The following is a 17,513-nucleotide window of genomic DNA, read 5'->3' as shown; positions in this document are numbered from 1 at the left end:
ATATACTATCGTAAATTAGGATTGAAAACACACCAACGTCCAAATTTTAATGCATGGAGCAACAGACTAGGCATCACCCCAATCGGAAACACAAGACCGGACTTGAGCAATCCTTCACTCTACTCACAAACATGGCAATGCCTATCTTTATGCTACAAGCCACAATAAGTGACCTAAACCTTCATTGCATAATGAATGTGCAGTATGCCATGACAAACAAGGAACTAATATAGGACCTTAAGTACTGCTAAATAGTAAATATCAAGCCACCAATACACATTGAATTCAGCACTGGGAGGATCACAATCACTGAACAAACAGGATAGGAAGAATGGAATATAAAAGCAAAAATTTCAAACTCAAAGGCACATTCTCTTTATTTCCAGACCAATCTATATCAATAACAGATCCAATTTCAGCACTAGAGAATCATAAATTGGAAGAAGTATAAGCTTACCCATGTTGCAGATGCCATCCAGAGAGACTGCCTACTTGAAAAAGAGCATCTCTCCACCTCTTCACTTTGGCTGGTTCCCCTTTGTATCTCTTTTGATGCTTCTGAAATGCTTTCTCAAAGTGTTGGCCTTTTTGTCTCCTTACCTCATATGGATCGACATCATAGAACACTGGGAGGACTACTTGTCCCATTTTGGTGCAGTCAGCGGCCTTTGCAATCTCATCCAAACACCATGCGGAATCGGCGTAACTTCGTGAGAAAACAGCGATTACATATCTTGACTCTTCAATTGCTTTCAGCAGATTTTCACCAATCGATTCCCCCCTCACAAGTTCTTCATCATCTCGAAATGTGTGTATCCCTTTCTGTTTGAGAGCACTGAAGAGATGGTCTGTGAAACTTTTGCGGGTGTCTTTCCCACTGAAACTGAGGAACACATCGTATGTCAGTTTACGAAATGGAGGAGAAGAAGAAGAAGAAGGAGTATCTGCTTCGGTGGTGACTGAAGGACTAGTGTGGGGTGGTGTTGGTCTCAGTTTGAAAACCAAAAGGCAGCAGCACAAACAAACAGTGGAGAAGAACAAGACGAAGTACAACCATAAAGAGAGAAAGTTGGAGAGAAACAGAGCAGAGAAGAGAACCAGTAGGGAAGTGGAAGACAAGACACTGAAGCTGAGCGAGAAGGCCATCACTTTGTAAGATCAAAATCTTAGAATGGCAAGAACTTCAGATCCGCTTGCAGCTCTTTTGAAGTCTTCCGAACAAAACATAAAATAAGGAATTTGGTGGGGGTTGGTCTGGTTTCTTTTTCATCACTTTCTGCATTGGCTACTAGTCGGGTACGGGCCGGGGCCCAAATGGAAATGCTGCTTTTCTGCTATAATTTAGGGTTTAAAACAGGAGGAAGATCGCTTTTTCTATCAGAAAATTGCCATTAACCAACGCAAAGAGATTTTCGAGGCCAGTGGTGAGCATCCTGCCAGTCCCAACAGTGCGTAGCTAGAAATTCCATTTAGGGAGTCAAATATAAATAGTTAATACAAGTTTACAACATACTTCGATCAATGTAATATGTTTAGACATAAACTTTCTATAGGGTGTACGTTGTTATTAACACACCCTTTCAAATGTTTTATTATTTAAATTGGATGTGTGTTAATAGAGAAAAATGGTGTGTTAATAACATCATCTTTCCATTTGAAAGATACATGAGGTGTGTCCTAAACCTTTAGCAGCCTGCTGCCATTTCCCTGCCGTGTTGAGCTCATTTTGTCTGAACAAAAGTTGAGGCGTGTACTGTTGATCGATTTGTTTGTCACTTACAATAGTTTCATGCTTCATTTAGTGTTTATATATTCTTCACTAGATGGAGGTGAGTCCTTAAGTTGAAGATGAGGGTCTGGAAGACTTGGTCATGTTAATGAATCATGCAATTTAAGCGGATTTTCTTTTGCTCGATTCCTAATCGACTTCAATTTAACATGATATGGAAAACAAGACTAACCTGGATTATAGTATCTCTAATCTCTATAACAAATTATTCTCTTTTTTATTTATTTATATATTTGTCCTTCTATGTCATTTCACATGAGTTGATAAGATCAAATAAAAACAGCAAATTGATAGAGGTATACATAGCATATTTAGAGCAGTTGATCAAATAACAAATTTAACCGAATGAGAAATTAAGACGAAATAAGGATGCTTACAGATTTCACCAGATCCTTCGTCATGAGCAGTTGAGCACCAGATGATATAAGTGGCACATTCAAGTCATCTCGGAGGCTGTCAGTGTCCGTACAAGATCTTCAACGTCGTCTTTAAATACTAGACGAAGGGCACAACTATAGACTCTTAAGCATGGACTAGAGGATGAGAAAGTAACCCTGGCTAGATTGAATTGCCTCCAAAACTTCAAATATTTAGAGCGAGGTATATAGAAGAAAAATGTGATATCAGTTTCAAATTCCCACGGCTGGAGTTTTCCGAAAAGTTTCTGTAATCTGACATCAAATAAGCCGTCAGATTTGACACCAGAGTCCAGACACATATTGAGTACATTATACTCTGTATCAGGAATACAGTCTGGTGTAATGTTTGAATCTTCGTGGGACGCCCAACAAAAACCACATACAGCAATCCCCAGCCAGTTAGTATCATTGAACAAATTAGGAGGCAGTTGGATTTTGGCAGAGTTGCCCTCGTTAAAGTGCATGAACCAATTCCACTTGGAGACTTCAGCTCCAAAGAATACGCAAATGTAAGGAGGAGAAACAGTCCAGTCCTGCAAATAAAAGCTGAAAATGTAAGTATGTGGTTATGCTGTCTTGTAGAGAGAGAGAGAGAGAGAGAGAGAGACCCGATTTCTATATTTCTGAGAGAGCAACTCAAACTTCCTTTCCCGTTGGGTTATGGAATAGCATTTGTTTGGACTACATAAATGACCCCCTTGCAGTCCTATCAACTCTATCCAATCTTCTACCACCCAATTATCATGAAGTTCAAGAGTATGTTCTCTCTGCATGCACCGGATGATTGTTTCAACAAACCCTGCTAAATCTTCGTGGTAAAGAATTCGGCCGGAACTTCTTTGAACTTCAGCACCAGGGCTATCGGTTCTGAAGGAGATGTGCATTTCAGTTGTTGATGTCTGAGTGAACAAGGCTTCAGGAATCAGTGTGCGTGGTATGTATACAACCAGAAGTTGATGATGATTTGCTTGTGATGACATGTCCGTGATGTACTCTAGTTCTTGGGACAGAACCTCATCAGATTCACCTGTTTTGAGTTTAAAATAAACATGGTAGTCTTGTTCTTGCTCTTCCTCGGCAATTGACACACATATTGCAAATCCCATCCACTTCTTACTCTTGTGTAGATATTGAGGCAGCTTGATTGACACTAGAGTCGACCCTGACCTAGTGTCGGTGACAAAGGACTCAAACAGTCAAACCATGCGGGGCTTCCACTGAGGTTAAACTTATATGTTGCAGGATAACCGTTCAATGCCTTGAATTGAAAGTTTGGAATTAATTAGTAATATCTTTGATTTCAAATAAGCGAGCTCATATAAATGATAGTGACAAACACACAAACCTCAAGGTACCGTGGAAGAACAGACTCGATGTTCTTTCTCAGTCGAATTGTTGTTGAGTCTTCTTGGATAGGAGGAACAAGTTTCTCCCTGCAATCACATGTATGAATGAGAAATTTCATAATTAATAGTCAAGTACGGAACTATGTAGACAGAAACGTAATTTTACCATTTCAAATATTGATCCATTTGGCTAAGCCAGCCAGTTTTCAGCATAGCATCCATAGTTTCATTTAGACAGATCGCATTAACCCCAGGGAACAGATTGGTATACCATCCAGCATCTTGCTCATACACTAGACGAATCCCACATTTCTGGACCTCCATGAATGGATTGTTGGTTTCAAATTTAGCAGCCACCATGGTTGATTGATTTAACTCCCACTTGGGAAACTGCGGCCTAGCTACATTTGAAATCAGAACCATATGAGAACTAGATCGAAGGTGATGGATTTCTTCCCCATCAAAGATGAATGCATTCATAGGAAAAACATCTGTTTCCATTGTGCACTTATAAAAGTAATTTGAAAGTTTAAAATCCGATTCAAAAACACCTTTATACCTCTTCTGATGCTTCGCAAATGCCTTCCCAAAGTGATCGCCTGTCTGTCTTCGTACCTCAGATGGATCAACATGGTAGAACACTGGGAGAACTTTTTGTCCCATTTCCTTCATGCAATCGGAGACTTTGGCAATCTCATCCAAACACCATGCAGATCCGGCCTAGTTTCGTGAGAATACAACAATCACGTATCTTGATTCTTCGATAGCTTTCAACAGATTCGGACCAATCGACTCACCCCTCCGGAGTTCTTCATCGTCTCTAAAAGTGAAGATACCTTTCTGTTTGAGAGCAGTGTAGAGATGATCCGTGAAATTTCTGCGGGTATCTGTACCTCTGAAACTGAGGAATACATCGTAGGTGAGCTTACTGGATGGTGGAGAAGAAGAAGGAGGAGGAGGAGTTACTTCTGTATTGGTGATAAGGGATGAAGAAGTGTGGATCAGCAGAGTTGCTGCTCTCTGTTTATCACAAAGATTGAAAGCCAAAAGGCAGCAACAAATAGAAACAGTGGAGACGAAAAACAACAGGTACAAACCCAAAGAGATGAAGTTCAAGAGAAACATTGCACTGAAGAAAACTAGAGGGCAAATGGAAGACAAGAGGATAAGCCGGAGTGAGAAGCCCATCACCTCTTTCAAAGTTAATCATCGAAATGAAAATGAACAACTATGGACTTCGATCTTTTGTAACACAGCATAATATAAGATAAGAATGGAAATGGATACCCCAGATTCCCAGAATGGCTATCGTGATTACAAGTTGTAAAGTTGTGAAGTTGTAATCACGATCCAATTTCCTAAGTTCTAGAATTGTGTTAAGTACGTATTGTATGTTTGATAAAGTTTCCATGAAGCAAGGTACTGAGATTCTTTCTAGTTAAATAAGAACTCCGCTGGACCACGGTTGCAAATTCGAATGACAATCTGACTTGAGTAATCATTATGTGTATCGTCGCACCACATGACAATGTACTATTAAAGGGTAGTTGAAGTGACTAGTTGTGGTGTGATTTATTCCAATTGCATTATTTAATTCACCCAAACCATTGACCATACTATCTGCTGGGTACAATTAACAAGGACACCCTAACACTTTCTAACAAGGACACCCGTATTAACAGCTCTCCTTGAAAGGACATTTCCCGACAGGAGGGAACCAACCCGGCCAGGTGTGTGTTAGGCTGAAATAACTTGCCACATAATCTCTGGTCCAGGCACCCCCACCATCGCCGTCCAAAGCAGCTCGCCAAAACAGTAAATGTACAGTGCTCAGTCACGCTTTTCCACATCAGGAATGGAGAATTGCACTTTCTCCAATGCGCCTATAAAGACCCGTCGGAAGCCTCTTAAAAAGGGTAACGTATTCCTAAGTCTTTAATTTCTGAACTTGAATTTTCGCTCCGGATATTAATTTAAGTTTCAAATGGTCAAAGGCCGAAGCACCACTGGTAAATTGATTTGACATTTGTTATGTATAAGTCTCATTGAACTGATACATCAAAATACAGGCTACGAGGCGCAAGGTCTCCTGGATGGATTCAGCACTTGTAACACCCGGTATGCTAGGTTCTCTATATGGTAAATGTTACAAGATGAGTAGTGGTCCTTGTGGAAATATGGCAGCTTATGCATTACTTAAATTTTTTATTTTTATAGTTTGTAATAAACAGCCCTCAGTAAGAGTGGAACCAATCAAGTTTTTAGTTTTTACGAGGTGGTCTGGATTCTGCTTTTATATACTTAAATTATTACATAGACCCGTCACATATAATAATAACAATAAAAACAGTACAGCAATCAGCCATTGAAACTCGATCAATACACAAGAAAACACACAAGTTGATACTTGGTAACAACAATTCAAAAGTCTAGGTCTCGTTTCGGTTACTCTTTTCAAAAGCGTGGTACTAGCCGGGTACGGGCCGGGTGCCCAATAAGAAAGAAACAGGCCCATATATAAAAGAAACTACTACAGATGATGATTTCTCACCCTCTCTCAACTAACCCAACCCAACCCAACCGGAGACTGAGAGATATTAAGCACTGCTCAGCCACGATTGGGTCTCCCCAAACTCTAATGGCGAATGCAGTAGCAGGAGTGCCTCGTCTTTCAACTTTCATCCTACTGCTCGATACTCTGTTCCCCCAGTATGTACGCTTTCATCAATCTCTCTCTTTATATTTCTATGCTTTCGATTATTTTCATGAACTTGTTGCTGTATTCATGTGTAATTAGTGTGATTGTTGGGAAATGGTCATGGGTTTAACTTTAAGGTTAGGTTTGGTGCAACAGATGTCTTCAAGATGCTTGCTTTAGTTGAATGAGCTTGACTTGGTAATCTAGTTGTGTAGATGTCTGAACTATTTCGACATAAGAAACAAAGAAGGGATTTGTATCTGATATGCATTATGGAAATGGTGTCTGATAAGGGTGTAAATGAGTTCGAGTTGGAGCTAAAAGGCCTTTAAAGTAAGGTCTGGCATTGCAGTAAAGTTAGAATTCCTGACTAACTTGACAAGATTTAGGTAAGAGCCACTTGAAAAGGTCGAGCTTTCCCTTCCCTGTGCTAGATTTGACACTTCGCAGTTGTAACCAAAGAGTAACTTGTACCCATCTCAGAATTTTCATTAAAGTTGCAGACTTTGGTTAGTTGGTATTTAAACTCTCTTACAAGATCAACCAAATGTTCTGTGTTTTTGGTTCATTCAAGCTGCTTCCTGTTTATGCTTGCAAAGCCTTCTATGAATATTTTGAGAGTAATGTTCATAGATTATAAGCCTATCATTTCCTTTCAGTCAATAGTTTGTAACGCCAACCAACTGGTTCCGGATCCTCTCCTAATGAATGGGTCTGGGCCATCCAATCTTTGTGTATGCCCAGGATTTCTCTGACTATATTCTAGGTGAAATTCATCTCCTTCTCTTCTAGATTCTCGTACATCTCTGATATATTCTAGATGAAATCATCATCAATTTCTAGCATTGGCTGCCTAATTAACACCTGGTCTATACATTCCAGGATACTAATCTAATGATTATATGAAAACCAAGCAAAACCCCAGCACCTAAACAGAAAACGAAAATTCAATGTAACCACCAATCTGTTTGATCATAAAGCAGATGTCTCAATTTTTTTTCATCATACTGTGTATTTTAATGGGTATATTCATACTGCGCATTCTGTATGCATGACTGCATGAGTACCCTAGTTCATCAGTAAGAAGTTTCAGATACCAAATTATAGATACAACCTATAATTATGTCTAGGATAAGACAGGGAAACTTCATCTATAACTAAGAAGGATTGGATTGGGATAATTCTGTAACCAAAACACCCACAGAATTGGAGTCCGTGAGAGAATACAGCAAAATTTGAATGCGAAGAGCGGATCCCAACCAAGCGGCAGACTGTAGTTAGCAATACAATATCAGACTTGAACTCATTAGAACCTTTTGCAGCCACACGCTGTTCATATTAGATTAATTCTCGATGTTGTTTCTAGACCATACCGCACTATTATCGCCAGTTCAATATAAAAATATACTTCATTTGATATGTTCATCTGTATTTTCATTTTTATATGAATAACTAATGCAATTTGATACTTGGTGAATGCCAAAGAGGACAATGTACAAATCAGTGGTGCAGATCAACAGCATTTGCCAAATTTGAGGACTCCTTATACTTTACGAGGATGCTTTTTTTAATGGACATGAAAACACTGTATCATAGATTTAAGCAAGGATAGAAGTAATCGAAAATAAGCAGAATGAATTAGTCCAGAAAGTATCATCTATGTCAGCATGTACATGACGCAATCCTAGCCATTGAAAATAATTTATATTTATGACCCACCGTGCATTTATACGATGCTGTTCAAAATATATGTGAAAATACACACCGTGCGGTAACGATAATCTAAGAAAAAGCTTATTGGTTTGCGAGCAGATTTTGATAATTGTAGAAAAAGATTTCAGAAAGAAAGACTTAATGTGAGGACTGATGCCCAAGGAGAAGTAATTGAGAGCCTTTTTCCCATGGTTGACAATTTTTAAAGAGAAAAACAACTACACAAACCTGAAACTGAAAAGGAGAAGAAGATTGATACCAGTTACCAGGGTATATACAAACAATTTGTTGGAGAGTATGAGGAGCTTGTGTGTGGCCTCTGTGCCAACTCTGGAAAAACCCTTCGATCCTTCGGTAAGTGACAGCTTCTTGTTACACATTTATTCTAGATATCAAATTATGTGGCGTTTACTTCAATTATGCTTATTCATAATGGTGAAGGTGAACCAAAGATTGTTACAAAGAATTCTTAAAACAAATCCTGATTATGTTTGCTTTATGACGATTTAATTTGACATGTTATCTGTTGTCCAAAATGATGGCCAACTTTAGTGTGGATGAGGTAGGATGCTTAAGTGTATACGGAAAAGAACGAATCAAAATTTATTTCTTCTAAACCTCCCTCGTTAACCTGAACAACCAGTCTGGTTTGAATTTTGGAACATTTTAGCCATTCTGTGTGGAAGTTTTAGTTTTAGTTTTTTTCCTTGAAAGGTCTGTCTGGAAGTGACAAATTTATATTGACCTTGGCAAAACAAAACCACGAATCAGGCTTACTTTTTTTTTTTTGCGGATAGTACTCAAACAAGCATGAATCCGTAACTAAAACCACACCCAATAATTCCATCAGAAAAGTCACCAGGCGTACCCCGCTGGAGATGAGATCACCATAACAGAATGCTAACAGATATTGCAAAAGATATCAACATACAGCGAGGATATCAATAACTGCAAAGCGACAATTGTAAGGCTCGTTTCAGCTATTTACTTCTTCTGATCCTCTTTTATCACTGGAGGACATCTGTAGTGAAGCTGATTTAGAGAACTGATGTCTTAACTATTACTAAATTGGTTGAAAATTTATACGAGTAATTTACTTATATAGACTTCAAATCTAATCGGTTGAGATGAAAAAATATAATAAAAAATATAGTTAATTAACAATTAAGTTTTTTGTCCTCAATGGAAAAACTCCCAATATTTCATAATGCAATTGCATCAGCTTCTTTTATGAGGCCGATTTATCGAACTAAATTATTTATGTCATTCCATATTTCAAATCAAATGTGAGGTTAAGACAGGTGAGACGCAAATCAAACATGATCTAAAGTGAGAGAGAAAAGAGGACAAGATAATTGAAAATGAAATACAGTACTGTAAATGGCTTAATGTTGAGTATCACATGAAACTGCCAATCATCATGATATTATCACAGAAGCACATAATCCCTCCTTATACCCGTGATAAGTTTGTAAATCAGTTTTTGAGAAGCACATGTATTACTCTGGATTACTCTACTAAACAAGTGATAAATAACAAATGTTAAAGTTAAAAAAGAAGGCTCTTATTAATGAAACGAAACACTAGATTAAACTTAAAGCTATCATCTGATTCATATAACCCCATTCTTCTTGTTTTCTATTGTCATCAATCATATTTTTTCTGGTCTAGGTGTATAATTTACACTTCAAAGAATTTCATCAAAGATGGGACAACTTTATATATTGATAGTTATCTAGTCCACAACTGATCACATAAGCAACTTTTTGAGTAAGCAAGAATCTTTTTTTAACATCATTTCGCGTTTACTGAACCAAATTAGACACAAGTAGATACAAGTACTGCTCACCCTAGAGCAAGAATTAAAGGAGTTAGATCAAATAGACTGTTTTTCTTTTTCAGAGTTAAGTTGACTTACCTCTTCACAATCAAGCCATATAATAGGGAGATCGCATCTATTTCTCCAATCTTTACCTACCATCATGTGGCACCATTCTTTCAGTTCTGGGCAATCTACTACTATGAAAGATTCAAGTGAAGCTGGTAGGCCATTGTTAGGCAGGCTAGAAATTCGTGGACAGCGCCTGAATTCCAAATGCTTGAGGGATCTGAGCCAAGAGAGTGATGGAAGGGTAGTAAGTTCAGGGCAAGAATCAACTGTGAGTTTAAGTAGGGAAGGCAAGTCACCCATGTATACATCCTTCCACTCTTTTAAAATGAGCATAGTGTCAATTTCTAGTAGCTCAAGTTTCAAAAATGCACGGCACCCTTGATCAAATTGGTTTCTATCTCCCAAAAACTGGTAATTGATTTCTTTCACTTCGTTCATCTCTATAATAGAAAGAGACTTGAGCATTGGTAACTGCCCAATAGATGGGAGATGCACACAGTTTTTGCATCTGTAGAGGGTAAGATCAACAAGTTCAGCAAAACAAGGATTGCTAATCCAAGTTGGAAGTTTAGACCCCGCGTAGTGTTGTATCACTAACTCTCTCACCCCAGCATGGGGTTTAAGACATTCAATGATTTGCTCTTGCTCTACTATCTTCTCATTGTACACAGTACTCCAACGGAGCTCTAACTTCTGGAGCCATTTCTTGTCAGCCAAAGCAGCTTCTGCGGCCTCTTCCTCACTCGCTACATTTTCAAGCCTTGAAATGCAAAGTACTCCTCTAAGATCATTCAAATTCTTAAGCTCTACTATACGATACCCATCATCTCGACCAACAAGAAATGCTGACAAAGTCTGAAGGCTGGTTAAGCTTCCCAAGTGAGATGGCATGGACCTTAATTGTCGAGTGATATGCAAATCGATATGTCGTAAGTTGACTAGCTTCTTCATACCCTTTGGTAACTGACGAAAGCGTACACAACCTCTGAGTCTTATAGTCTGTAAAGTGAGAAGAGAATCAATTGATTCTGGCAACCGTGTAATATGAGTATTGGACAGATCAAGGTACCGTAATTCCTTTAAATTTCGAATGGAACTTGGCAATTCAGAGACGGCTGTCTGACTCAAATTCAATGTTCTCAATTCCTTGAAGCTCAAAAATAGATCATAAGGAACATTTTTGATGGAAGATCCACAGCCAGCAAGCATGAGTGTACGCATATGCTTGAATTGTTTAAGAACCCCAAAAGTCTTCTCATCAATGTCTTTGCAAATTAAAGACAAACGCTGCGTCATTTCCAAGGCTCCATCCAACCTACCATCCGCAGCTACGAAATACTCATCCTGAGCAATTGTGCTTCCAAAATGTGAAAACTTGAGTGGATTCACTTTATAACATAAGTGGCCAGGATTATAAATGGGCTCAGAAAGTACCGAATCAAAATCCACTCTGTAGTTACATCTTGAGGGCACAAGAAAACCCCTGTGCAGCAAAGACATGAAATAATCACTACCAATATCCTCCATTCCCCCTCTGTGGAACTCTTCAATGAAGCCTTCAGCAATCCACATTTGAACCAACTCATCTCTTCTAAACTCATAATGTGATGGAAAAAGAGAACAATATATATATAACCTTTTTAATTGTTCGGGTAATCTGTTATATTTTTCATCTTCATGCACAACCTTTTCTTCCAAATTTGGACAACTTTCTTTCAATTCTGATGTCTCTGAAAAAGTTATTTCTGAAGAAATCAGCTTCTCATTCGGGTGCCCTGAAAATTTCAAGAACAACCAGTTAATAACATCAATATCCCACAGCTTTATTATTAGTACATTTATGCCCTTAATAAAGCAGCAAGGTTTACACACCTCTGAGATGCAAGTCTGTAACTCAAGACGAAAGTTTATTGTTACATGAGTTTCTACAGTTTTAAGGTCTGTAACTTGTGAAGTGAACCTATGGATTCAGGCAACCATGAGATTGGTGTATACAAGAAATCAAGACATTGTTGTTAAATAAAACATGTCATTAGCACACACATACATATATTCTTATGCTTGAATTCTAGATTATGCAGTACAAGAACAAGTTCAAGACATATACCATCAGCTCCAAGAATTGGCTCCATTGCTCCTGCTCTGCAACTCAGTTGATTGACAAGACCTTGTCTTCTGCTAGCCAACACCACAGCTTCTTTAATGATAGAACTAATGCTTGGTAATGGGGGTGGTAACAGGGACAATGTCATCTACATATAGAGGATCTTAAAGCCTAGAGTTACCTTCCATAAAGGATTCCTTAAGCCTTAGTTTTCCTACTTAGATTCTGAATGTAATATTGACTTGTACCTTCTCATAGATTACAAATTAGATTCCTTACCTTATTGTACCAATACACAGATTCAATAAGCAACTAGGACTGATTCGAGTTATCCATGTTGAGCTAGGAAAGCTATTATGCAGTCATCATGTAAACTTGATTATGATTGATTCAAGTCCAATTTTGTTCTAACAATTGCAACGATTTAACATCTCCAATTGACTCGGCAAACTATCCAGCTTTCAACTAAGATACAATTTATTCAAGAAATAATTAAGAGGAAGTTGTTTGATCAAGACAGGTGACTAGTGAGATATCAAAAGTCTGTTAAGGATTTGAGTGACTTGGGTACTTTCTTATAAAGTATATAACAAAAGGTAGAGTGATCAAAAGTCACATATATGATTGCTCATTGTGTATATCGATCAATGTTTTAAAAAGCGAAGGCGTACCTAAGGCGTTTTCTTGAGAGCCTTGAGCCTTATAACTTGAGGCGCATAAGACGTAAATCTTATGTTATAAAAAATTAGTAGTTAAATGTGTAAATATATAATTATACACATACAAAAAGAACAAATATACATAAGAACTTACCAATTTATTACATTTAGATATAATGAAATTCATAATCCAAACGTTTTAAGATAGTTTTCATCAAATTAAACACATTATATAAATAAATATAAAAAGATACTTAAAAAGATTAATTTTAAGGCGTAGTAAAATGCGTAAAAGGCGTAAAAAATGTAACATAAGGCGTAAAGGCGAGCATTGGTGTCCAGACCGAAAAACAGAGATGTTATGTAAGTAGCTTTAAGTTTTTTAAGCCTTAGACGAGCCTTGAGGCGAGTTTTTTACAACATTGATATCGATCACCAGCAACCAAAAAGTAAATATCAACTTGAAAGAAAATATTATACGATTGAAGAAACAAAAATGGCAGATCTCGTACCCAACGGTTTTGTAAGCATAAAAAAAATATTACGGCACATAATCCTGGTTTGAATTTCTACTTCAGCTTGATTCTGAATAGTGATATGCTTATCCTGTGATCCAAATTCAGTTCCTGAGGATTTATATCTGCTTGATAACTTACCTCGTTTAGGACCAGGACTGTTTTGATTATCAGAATCACGAGTTTTGGATCTGGACAATTCCACGGCTGCTCCTGCAATAGATGCATCAAGAGCAGCCTGAGCAGTATGAGCCACATCCTTGTATATCTTATCATCTTTTTCTGTCTCTTCTTTACAAGCCTGCAAAACTTCTACTGATCCAGCCTTGCCGCTTGAACTGGCCAATGGGAGTGTTGGTGTCTGAAATTTGTTATCCTGCAAGTCACACACAAAGAGCCACAGGCGCCACAGCCATGAACAATCTTGTTTCAATGCTATGTCAAGAAGTCAAATAGAAGTAAAAGTAATGCCTCTACATATTGTCACCTAAATCAGTAGCACAGTATCAATTTTATATCATTATTGAAGTATGGACATCCATGAGTACTAGCTATTGTAGAAAAGTCCATAGCACAGCAAAAATACTTATACATGTGTACTATTAGATAATGGGTACCTTTTGTGTGCCATAGTACTGAATTATGTTCTCATGTTCAAACTGACTCAAAAGAGCAATCTCCCGGAAGAAAAATAAAAACAGCCAATGAGAAGAAGAATATCTCAGCTAGGTACAACAATTAAAGTAGGGTCGACTGGTACACAATGTACTAAATTAATTAATTAATATCAGGGACAAACATTTTCATGACATAAAAAGGAAAGGAAAGCCATTGTTACATGTTCTAGTTGAGAAACTCTTTGCCTCTCCAAGCAGCTTCCTTGATCAAGCAACGAAACTTCCTTGACAGCAATGAAGCATCCAAAACTAAAAGATAGAAAATCCATATTCAACAAAGATCTTGATGCAGAGATAAAAAGCAGAGATGAAAATATGGCACCACTCTTCTAATAAAAATCATATGAGAATAACTTGTACGTCCTTAATTAAGTGCAGCAAAGACAAAGAATAGTTCATTTTAATAGTGTCAAAAGTTTGTTATAAGGAAGGAAGCAAGGATTTTATCCATGGAAATGAGATAAGCACAAGTGAGATAGGCATCCTCACTCCCCTATTAAGAGTAAGAGAAGATATGGTTTGGAATAAAGCTGAGTTTGAGGATGTAAACATAATGGTGGAGAAGCCATTTGATGATTTGCATATAATTCAACGGGAAATTGCTAGTTTGGGTCCTTCTGATGACTTGCTTTCCAAGGAGAGTGTTGCCAGTGCTCAAGTTCATGAGGCTCTTCTGCTTCAAGAGAAATTTTTATGTGATAAATCAAGGATAAAATGACTTACTGAATGTGACTGAAACTCTTCGTTCTTCCATGCAATGGTTAAAATCCGGCATCTTAAACAGTCATTATCAAATATGAGAGATGGAAACAGTATTATTGATGACCCAAAAGAGATTAGTGATCATGTGGTAAATTATTTTAATGGCCTCTTCACAGCAGATTCTGTTGTAAGAGACACTGGTCTAGTTTCTCAGGTAATTCCTAATCTCATGACTACTGAGGATAATGCTATGTTAACAGCCATTCCCACATCTGAGGAAATATTTCAGACTATGTGTTCCATGGATCATAATAGTTCTCCTGGTCCAGATGGTTTTGGTGGAATTTTTTTTATGAAGTGTTGGTCTGTTGTTGGTGCAGAGATAGTCCAAGCTGTTTAGAGTTTTTTCAATACTGGATACATTCTCCCTCACTTCAATTCCAATTTAATGATCTTGATTCCTAAAGTCCATGTACCAGACACCGTAACACAGTTGCGTCCTATTGCTATGGCGAATTTTATTTTCAAGATTATCATAAAGATTTTAGCTGACCGTTTGGGAAGTATTGCTACTCGGATTATTTCACCCAACCAAAGTGCTTTTCTTAGAGGCCGCATTATTGCAGACCCCATTATATTGACTTCAGAATGCATTAACCTCTTGGATCATAATTGTAAGGGCGGTAACATTGCAATTAAGTTTGATGTGCAAAAGGAATTTAACACCCTTGATTGGGATTTCTTACTTCGGGTTTTGAAGGCTTTTGGTTTTTCAGATCATTTTTATGACTGGATTAAAGCAATTTTGGGGTCTGCACACTTATCAATTTTAGTTAATGGTGAGATGGAATGGTTTTTTTCCTTGTTCTCGTGGTGTTCGTCAAGGAGATCATTTGTCACCTATTCTCTTTTGTCTTGCGGAAGAGGTTTTAAGTAGAGGTCTCACTAAGCTGGCTAAGGATGGACTTATTGATTTACTGTCAGCTCCTATTGGTATTACTCCACCCTCGCATGTTCTATTTGTAGATGATATTATGGTTTTTATGAGGGGTACCAAGAGATCTTTGAAGAATATAATGAAATTTATGAAGGAATATGGCTTGAATTCAGGGCAAAGAGTCAATAAATCTAAATCGCTTGTGTTCCTTGGGAAATATACTCACCGTAGACGCTTTGTTATCCGAAATATTTTGGGTGTCAAGCAGAGATCTCTTCCATTCACATACCTTGGGGTTCCAATTTTCCAGGGACGTCTCAAGAGTGTGTATTTTCAAGCCATTGCAGATAGAGTGAGATGCAAGTTGTCATCTTGGAAATGTTCTCTGTTGTCGCAAGCGGGTATGCTACAACTTATTCAATCAGTGATTCAATGCATTTTGGTTTATAGTTTTCAGATTTATCAGTGGCCGGCTGATTTACTTCATGACCTTCAATCTTGGATCATGAATTTTTTTTTTGGACTGGAGACCCTTTGAAAATAGCCATGCCTCTTGTTGCTTGGTGTCACTATTGTACACCTAAAGAGGAATGAGACTTGGGGTTACGTGATCTATTTGAGGCTAATCGTGCTCTTCTAATAAAGAGATGTTGGGAGATGCTCTCCTCTTCCTCTTCAGCCTCTATTTTGCTTAGAGCTCGTTTTTTGAAAGATGATTTCCAACATATAAAGTCTTACAAGAGATCTTCAGTCTGGTTAGGTCTCAAAAATGTTTGGCCAATGTTTTTAAATTCTTTGCATTGGAGTATTAGTGATGGTAAGAGGATATCTTTTTGGCAAGATAATTTGTTGGGTGAGCCTATTGCTACTAGTGTTGGAGTAAGTGGCTATATTCCACTTCATGCTAAGGTGAATGATGTTATTGTTGATTCTCATTGGGTTCTCCCAGCAGATTTATTTCTTCATTCCCTCAAGCAGCGGAAAAAATTGAGCGTATTGCTCTGCCTGATGCAGACACATCTGACTCTCTTTTATGGCCGCACTCCTCCTCAAGAATTCTGACAGCAAAAGAAGCTTTTGTTTTCTTCTCAAATCAAGGTGAGCATAAAGATTGGGGTAAAGTGATATGGAGTAAAGCAATTCAACCCCGCAAAACTCTTATTGTTTGGAAGGCTATTCATGGGCGTTTACTAACTGATGAGGTTTTATAACGGTGAGGTTTTTCACTTCCATCTCGTTACTCATTTTGTGGAAGTCATGCGGAATTGGGTACACATCTTCTTTTGCATTGTTCTGAAATTGTGGCTTTATGGAAATGAGTTTGCCTTCTATTTTCTCATTCATTCTTGCCTTGGGGTACCCTTGATGAAGTGTTTAATGGTGTTGGTGTTTCAGCGTTCCCAAAACCTAAACGTCAACTTTGGTTTCTAGTCTTCTGTAATCTAATTTGGTTTATTTAGATCACTAAAAATCCTGTACGTTTCGAATGTAAGATTTTTAATGTGTTGGAAGCCCAACGTCATCTTTTGGAATTGTTCAGAGAGTCTGCTATGCATTCTTTTCATCCTTACAAGAAGCATCACGATATGTCTATTTTCTATATTCTTAGTATCTCACAGCTGTCTGCCAATGCTACCAGCTTCATACCGTCTTTTAATTAAGGATTTCTTGGCTGAGAGTTTGCTATTTGCTAGGAGTGTTTTTATATATATGGTTTTGCATGTGTGGGTGTACACATGCCGGATTGAGCTTTTGTTTATTCTCTTTGTTGGAGTTTATCAGACATAAAAGGTCAGGTTATTTTGTCTCCCTCCTTTGTTAGTTTGATTTCAATAAATTAGGGGCAGTTTTCCCTATTAAAAAAAAGTAAGAGAAGATAGGGTATTCATTTAGAATGAGAAGAGTATTCATTTAGAAATTCATCTGGAATGTAATATCTAGATTGCACGGAATCGGGTACGGGGAAGCGAAACGTTTGGAAACGCGGAAGCGTGTTTTTCAATTTTTTTAGGAAGCGGATACGTTTTAGAAACGTTGAAATAATAAAAAAAATATAAATATAT

General features: G+C 37.7%; 3 protein-coding genes and 1 pseudogene across 5 annotated transcripts in view; 2 read left to right on the top strand and 2 right to left on the bottom strand.

The window, feature by feature from the left end:
* LOC126796247 (TMV resistance protein N-like) overlaps positions 1 to 1,181 on the bottom strand; it is a 29,756-nt gene extending 28,575 nt beyond the window's left edge. For all 3 annotated transcript variants that reach the window (XM_050523016.1, XM_050523018.1, XM_050523017.1), the window contains exon 1: positions 458 to 1,181. In XM_050523016.1, coding sequence (XP_050378973.1) covers positions 458 to 1,146 — 689 coding nt within the window. In that variant the 5' untranslated portion in view covers positions 1,147 to 1,181. The remainder of the gene's footprint in view (positions 1 to 457) is intronic.
* A 4,228-nt stretch (positions 1,182 to 5,409) lies between these two features.
* On the top strand, positions 5,410 to 8,475 carry LOC126795887 (uncharacterized; annotated as a pseudogene).
* A 1,295-nt stretch (positions 8,476 to 9,770) lies between these two features.
* On the bottom strand, positions 9,771 to 12,182 carry LOC126795886 (putative disease resistance RPP13-like protein 1). The gene is made up of 3 exons (XM_050522620.1): positions 11,964 to 12,182; positions 9,884 to 11,631; positions 9,771 to 9,815 (listed from the first exon to the last, which is right to left on the bottom strand). Exons 1-3 carry the CDS (start codon positions 12,106 to 12,108, stop codon positions 9,771 to 9,773), a joined length of 1,938 nt encoding a protein of 645 aa, XP_050378577.1. The 5' UTR covers positions 12,109 to 12,182.
* A 2,839-nt stretch (positions 12,183 to 15,021) lies between these two features.
* Positions 15,022 to 16,512, top strand: LOC126795885 (uncharacterized). The gene is made up of 3 exons (XM_050522619.1): positions 15,022 to 15,352; positions 15,438 to 15,851; positions 16,292 to 16,512. Exons 1-3 carry the CDS (start codon positions 15,022 to 15,024, stop codon positions 16,510 to 16,512), a joined length of 966 nt encoding a protein of 321 aa, XP_050378576.1.
* The last annotated feature ends 1,001 nt before the right edge of the window (positions 16,513 to 17,513 follow it).

This window comes from Argentina anserina, chromosome 5, assembly GCF_933775445.1.
Source record: "Argentina anserina chromosome 5, drPotAnse1.1, whole genome shotgun sequence".
Lineage (NCBI taxonomy): Eukaryota > Viridiplantae > Streptophyta > Magnoliopsida > Rosales > Rosaceae > Argentina > Argentina anserina.
This window is presented reverse-complemented; position numbering and strand designations above follow the sequence as displayed.